At 37.0% G+C, this 7,500-nt stretch overlaps 1 protein-coding gene across 3 annotated transcripts in view; it reads left to right on the forward strand.

Annotated features, from left to right (window-relative positions):
• The window catches only part of LOC143036677 (rho-related GTP-binding protein RhoC-like), a 28,039-nt gene that overhangs the window by 11,516 nt on the left and 9,023 nt on the right, over positions 1 to 7,500 (forward strand). Inside the window, exons 2-3 of one of the 3 annotated variants that reach the window (XM_076204237.1) lie at positions 4,036 to 4,247; positions 5,659 to 5,805. In XM_076204237.1, coding sequence (XP_076060352.1) covers positions 4,164 to 4,247; positions 5,659 to 5,805 — 231 coding nt within the window. In that variant the 5' untranslated portion in view covers positions 4,036 to 4,163. Of the gene's footprint in view, positions 1 to 3,636; positions 4,248 to 5,658; positions 5,806 to 7,500 lie in introns of those variants that run through there. The other 2 variants (XM_076204236.1, XM_076204238.1) reach the window with 2 other exon arrangements.

The raw sequence follows: 7,500 nt of genomic DNA on the forward strand, positions 1-7,500 counted from the left end.
TCTGTGAGGAAAGCTGTTCTTTTTCAGATCTCTTCTATAGCTGTCTTTCTTGATTTTCTTTCCGTGTCCTCTTGTATTTCTGTCATCCCATTTTATCAGATTCTCTCTATCAATAATTTCTATGCCTTTCATGATTCTGTAAATAGCTATTGAATCACCTCTCTTCTTTGCTCTAGTGTCTGTAGTTCAAGTTTTACTAGTCTCTCTTCATATGATAGCTTTGAGAGTGTTGGTGCCAATTTTGTAATTGCTCTTTGTATTCTTTCAAGTTTTCTTATACATTTTTTTGTACTTGGTGACCACATCGTTGCTGCATATTCCAATCTTGGTCTTATCAGAGTGATTAGAATTTTCTTCACCATTTCTTCATCCAGGTATGTAAATGCCACTTTGATTGTTCTTATTAAATTATAAGTTTCTCCAAAAATCTTATTTATATGTTTCTCAGATGACATATTATTCATAACAATGGCTCCCAGGTCCTTCTCATTTAATACTTTTTTTATTCCTTCTTCTCGCAATTTATATGCTCCTGTTATTCTGTTTTTGCTTTTTCCAAATTCCATTATACTACACTTTTTAGTGTTGAACTCCATCTCCCACTTCCTACTCCATTCCCATACTTTATCTAGATCACTCTGTAGTGACTCACAATCTTCTTCCGTGTTCACTTTTTTTAATCGTTTTGCATCATCTGCAAAGAAGTTCATATAACTTTTAATTTCTTCATCCATATCATTGATATATATAGCAAACATTATTGGGGCCAAAACTGTTCCTTGTGGAACACCGCTTATTACGTCATCCCATTTTGAATGTTTGTCTCTTATCACTACTCTCATTTTTCTTCCTTGCAAAAAGTCTTCCATCCATTTAAGCAGTTTGCCATGTATTCCTCCTTCATTTTCTAATTCTTAAGCAACTTCTTATGTGGTACTTTGTCAAAAGCTTTTTTTAGGTCTAGAAATGCACAATCAGCCCATCCATCTCTCTTGTATTATATCTATTAGCCTTGAATAGAAACATATTAAATTGGTGATGCATGATCGTCCTTGTCTGAATCCAAATTGCCTTGGATTTAGCACGTTTTTTTTTTTTTTTTTTCTAAATATTTTACCCATTTACTTTTGATCATTCTTTCACAAATTTTTGCTATTGTACTTGTTAGAGAGACTGGTCTATAGTTGTTAGGGTCTTCTTTATTTCCTCCTTTACATATAGGTACTATATTTGCTTTTTTCCAATCATCTGGAACTTTTCCTTCTTTCAAGGAACTGTTTATTATGCTATGTATTTTGTCTGCCAGTTCATTCCTGCATTCTTTCAAAATCCAGTTTGCTATTTCATCTGGTCCATGCGATTTTCTGACATCAAGATTACTCAAGTGTTTCAATATTTCATTCTTTGTTACTTCTATTTCTTTCATAGGGGGGACTTTCTCTTTCCATTCGATCTCTTCAGGTTGTATGTTCTCCCTTGTAAACACTGATTTAAAATGCTTGTTCATAATTTCCACCATATCTATTTCCTCAGTGTATTCAACTCCTCCTTGTCTTAATTTCTCCAAGTCTTGTTTGTTTTTCAGTTTGTTGTTTACAAATCTGTAGAATAGTTTTGGTTGATCTTTACATTTTTCTGACATCTTTTTCATATTTTCTCTTCTCTCTGCACGCTTGTACATATTCATTTCTATAACAAGTATATATTTTCCATTTTTCAGGTCTTTTGTCTTTCTTCTATTTGGTCCAAGCTTTCTCTTTTGTCTTTTAACTCCCTACATCTTTTGTTGTACCAGCACTTTACATATTCTTTTTCTTGTTTTTGTCTTGGGACATACTTTTCTACTCCATTTTTATAAATTTTTGTCAAAATATTCCATTTCTCTCCCACTGTTGTTTCTTTGTATATTCCTTCCCAGTTTTCTTTTTGAAAGACTTCTCTTATTTTATCAAAGTTTGTTTTTTCATATATCATTCTTCCTTTTCTATATTGCTCATTTCTTTTCGTGTATTTTTCCTCATTTAGTTCCAGTTCAATCAATATGTGGTCACTTTTAATCATTGGTGTTTTATATTCAATCTTTTCCACTATTCTAGGTTCAGATGTGATTATTAAGTCTAGTCTCGATAGTTCTTCTTCATTTCTATACCTAGTGTTCTCCTGTATCCACTGTGTCATTGAATGTTCAATAATCATCTCGAGTAGAACATTTCCCCCATGAACCGACTCCACCCTTTACTGTCATCTCTTCCCAGCAGACTTCTTTGCAATTAAAGTCGCCCATCATAACTATTCTTCCTCCATCTTCCATTATCTTATTTAATGTTATCCTTGTGTCCTCTAACATACTTTTATGTTCACTCTCTTCTCACGAGGCTGTTTTTGGAGGCACATAATTTATCACAAACTTTCTGCTCTTCTTATCTCTGTCTTCCATTTCGATCATAATAATCTCTACTGTATTCTTTCCATATGTGATACACCTTACGTTTATATCCTTCTTAGTCAGGAACATAACTCCACCTCCTTGCTTTGTCCCTCTGTTTCTAATCCAATAATTATATGCATCATGTCCTATACTGTTGGGTGGTAGTGGACCTTTTAATTTCGTTTCTACAATTCCCATTATGTCCGGTTCTTTTTCCTTCAGATAATCATTCAGCTCATTCAATCCTGTTATTAATCCATCTATATTTGTGTAAGATACTCTTAGTTTTCTGCCACTTCCATTGTATTCTCTGTTTCCCTTTTGTTTTTCTCTAGTATGTCGTATTTCCTTACTTTCATATTCACTACTCTCCAATAGAACTTCTCTTTTTCTGACTCATCTCGTTTTTTTCCTTAGCTTCATGTCTTTTCATTTTTTCCTCCTCCCTTTCCTCTTTATTCATTTCTCTTTTTATCCATACCTTTTTATATTGTTCACTTGCTGCTAGTTTCCCTGTTTTTGTTAAGATATTCTCTGCCGTCGTTTGTGACCTGAATTTAATCTTAATTGGTCTGATCTTATCTGTACTATACCTTCCGAGTCTAGACATCTCTTCAATTTGTTTCATGATTTCAGGTTCATCTTCCTGAACTAATTCTAGTAAACTGCTTACTTTTTCTTTTTCCTCATTGATTCTTGAACTTCTATCTAGGTTATGTTTCTCTTCCATTCCTAATATAATTATGCTTTCTTTTTATCTGCTAAGTCTCTTACTATATTCTCCTTTTGTCTCATCACTTTGATAACTGAGTCTTCAGTTTATTCTTTCATTTGCTGTTTAATTATACTACACCTTTTAGTGTTGAACTCCATCTCCCTCTTCCTACTCCATTCCCATACTTTATTTAGATCACTCTGTAGTGACTCACGATCTTCTTCCGTGTTCACTTTTTTTAATAGTGTGTGTGTGTGTGTGTGTGTGTGTGTGTGTGTGTGTGTGTGTGTGTGTGTGTGTGTGTGTGTGTGTGTGTGTGTGTGTGTGTGTGTGTGTGTGTGTGTGTGTGTGTGCGTGCGCGTGTATCTGTGTGTGTGTGTGTGTGTGTGTGTGTGTGTGTGTGTGTGTGTGTGTGTGTGTGTGTGTGTGTGTGTGTGTGTGTGTGTGTGTGTGTGTGTGTGTGTGTGTGTGTGTGTATGTTTGTGGGGCTGTGATTGGCTGAACAGCCAGTGACTCCCACGATTAAATTAGGTCACAGAATGTTTTGTTTACTTAAATTTAACTAACATAACTAAAATATTGCACGTACTCTAATTCGAATATTCGAATAACCACTGGCAAATATTAGTGGAAGAATATAATTTTGAAATTAAATTGTATCTTCAATATAACTACAAAATTCTTTTGATAGATAAAGTGCCATTATTATTGATTGCCTTTTACAAGGACCTCTAAGATATCAATTAATTTGAATAATCATTTGGGGATTCATAACATTTGAATTCATTATACTTCAATCTATTTCGTTTTCTCTCCTGTCTCATCTTTTTGAGATAAAGAAATAAACCTTTCGCTCAACTTTCAGGTTTTCGTTTTCCCTAAAATGATGTAGACAAGCCACTCTGCAGGGCAGCCGTTCTCTTCATCCTGTGAAAGAAAGTCGCCCATCAGTCCTTCAAAACAGACAGCAGAGCATCGTCGACGAATTTTCTCGTTGCGTCTCTTTAGGAGAGTGCAAGAATGTCGATAGACCCACCATTGAAAGTTCTGATTGTGGGTGACGGAGCCGTGGGCAAGACCTGTCTTCTTACTACGTACAACACGGTAACAATATTAGTATTATTGTTTATTTGTTTGTCTTTTAAACAAGATTCCAAGTCTAAGGACGAATACACAAACATGTCCAGTTGTGTTAGAAAATAAAAAAGATTAGGCACGCACACATATACACATGCGAGGGAGAGAGAGTAGATAGAAACAGGAATATAAAGCCAAGATGAATTTTAGAAAATAATAATGATAATCTGAAAGGAAAGATTGTCATTTAGTTTGAGACGTTAGGACAGGTGAGAGAGCCCGAGGTGACGAAGACAGAAAGGAAAAACAAAGGAATCAAGGATGTACAGTTGAAAAAGAAAATTCCTTGTCATTTCCTGGTTTACAGCTTCAGTATCTGTTGACAAAAATGTAAAAAAGAAGAAAAAAAAAATTCATTTCTGTTTCCAAGAAAGATTGGTGGTACCTTATACCCTTTTTGTATAACAAAAGAAAAAAAATCCACCACTTTACTTGGCTGTCAAAGAAAAATTAGAGGGTGAGAAATTGGGGAAGTTATACCAAACCACTCTAAGAAACCAGTGATCAGTTGAAACCTAATGAGAATGATAATACAAAGTGTGGATTCGCGGTATATTTGCTCCCCATGCTCTATTTTTACTCTTCCTTTTTGTTTGTTTGACCTCCGTACTAACGGAAACGTGATTCCAACTTGAATACATCTGCAATGGGTCATGAAAACCAGTTTTTTGTCAAGGATCGACCTGGCTCCTTGTAGTCAATTCTTATATCGGGAATTAGGCTCGGAACTTTATTAACGCCACAGACTCATTTCATTTTGCCAATATTATTCTAAATAAATATTTACCCAATAGTGTTTTCCTCAGGCCCCATTAAGACGGATATTTTTAGATGTCCTGATCTGGTTTCCAAGAATGAGTTCAAATGTAATTTGAATATGTTTTCCAGCTGTCGTGTTTCCTGTAAATTCCCACACTTACGATTACTTAAGCACTGCCTAATTGCAGTTGATGTTTCATATAAAGGAAGTAGCGAGTAAAACGTGAAAATTAAGTCTAGTCAACTCTACAACAGATACATCTACTGGACCTCCAAACATTGATGGACAAAAATTTGGGGGATTAAGAGTACACCAAGGTTGCACCCATGATATGTGTCCAGAAATCATAAGAACTGTCCAGAGACAGTGGGAAAAAATAAAATTGAAAGCGCATGTATATTGCACCCCCAATAGATATACCAATAAATAAATAATATAAAATCCACCCCTGCTTCCTAGCATTCGCCTCTCTTAACCTCCAATGCTCACCCTTACATCTTCAGTTGTACAGATCTTCAAAGTCACTACATGTCCATGCTGATCCAGGGTTCTGAATCCCCTCGGTCGGTTCAGCTACTGCCTCTCTGTTTCCTAACGCGTCATTTCTTCTCTGTGCAGGGGACGTGTCCCACCAACTACGCCCCCACACTATGTGAAAACTTTGTGACGACACAAAAGGTGGACGACGAGGAAGTGACCATGACCATATGGGACACTGCAGGGCAGGAGGCGTACGACCGGTGCAGAGTCATGTCATATCCTAATGTGAGTCCTAATGTGATCAATTTAGGGGGGTGGGACATTGGAGCCATGACCTCCTCCACTAGGAGCTATGTAACACCCTTCTGTAGGTGTTTCAGCATGGTAGTCGCATGAATGCGTTTACAAGCATTCGCACGATGATTACAGACTAAACAGGAATTGTTACACATTTTACACTTGCGGCCATAGACGCGCTTTGCCCACACCAAGTACTCGAAGTGTTGTTCCGCACTGGAAAGTGCGGGGTTGGTTTGTGCTTAAAGCACGCGGTCCCCAATTCAGTCGATTATGAGCTTGGTACATGTAATGGCGGCGCTAACTTTGCGACTTCCGATACGGAACAACACTTCAGTTGCCACATGTGATTATTGTGCGTCCTTTGCCGCAAGTATATGCAGCTGTGTAACAATTCATATCCATTGTGTATTCAGCTTGTGAACTTTACACATTCATAAGGCCATTGGAAGGTTATTGAGATCTTTTATGCTTGACTTTCCAAGATCAAATGTCTAGATCTGTTTATGTATTTGTTGGTCAATGGCAACATGAAGCTATGTGAGTTACATGCACTATCTTAATCCTGTGTGTGTGTAAGCATGTATGTGAATACGAAGTGTGATCATGCCTCTTATTCAGAGGTGTTCTGTGTCATTTCACCTATCCATTCTTCATGTTCATATTTCAATTCATAGTGTATACACTAGTTTAACAATAACGCGACTTATCTCAAGCAAGTTTTGTTGGGTTAAGAAAAAGAGGGTTAATGGGGCTTATCAAAGCTTGATGTACAATTCTTGTATATTATACATTTACACTACAAGGATCGTGAGGTCTTGGCTGATACACACGCCTGGATCCCAATGAAGGGTTTTGATGGTTATATCTTATAGATAGCAACGCCCAATTCTATTGTTCCTTCACACTCACTACTACATCAGTTATACACAGTAAAGCTATAAAAGGCTGGTAGAAAAGATTGTAGAAAGAGGGGTAGACTACATCACTGCAAATCTCACGTAGGATAATGCATACGTGCTCTCGGGGGATTCCTTAGGAGCATGCTGTATAAGAATTAACAGATGGAGAAAAAAACACTTACTTTTTATTTTCCTGGACAGAAGATTATAAAAGAAGTGAGTGTTGCTATATCCATAAGTGAGGACCACAAGGGCTACTACAGTGTCGACAGGACTGACAGTGGCATGAAAGGTAACAGTGGGCAACACAGACAGTAATAACAGGGGGCGACAGAGGTGGCAAGGGGTGAAAGTGGTGGTAATGGTAGGAACACATTTCATCCCTTGTCAACTCTGTCGCCTCATGTTATCATTGTGTTGCCCACTGTTACCTCTCATGCCACTGTTAGTTCTGTCGACACTGTAGTCGCCCTTGTGGTCCTCGCTTATTTTAAGTTATAATCTTCTACCCAGGAGAATAAAAACAAAGTGTTTTTATCTTCTTCCGTTGATTCTTATACAGTGTGCTCCAAAGGAATCCCCCGAGAGCACGTATACACGATACTACGTGAACTTTGTAGTGACATAGTTATTCTTTTAGTCCAATGATCTTTAGCTTTATATTCAAGATTCTCCACAAAGGGCATGACCTTATAATCGTGAACTAATTGAATTTTCTCCTCTTCCGACCTTTCACTAATCAAATTCGTCGCTACAAGTCTATACGGCAATATTGTTTACT

The sequence above is a fragment of the Oratosquilla oratoria genome, chromosome 21 (assembly GCF_046742065.1).
Source record: "Oratosquilla oratoria isolate Oo_2021 chromosome 21, ASM4674206v1, whole genome shotgun sequence".
Lineage (NCBI taxonomy): Eukaryota > Metazoa > Arthropoda > Malacostraca > Stomatopoda > Squillidae > Oratosquilla > Oratosquilla oratoria.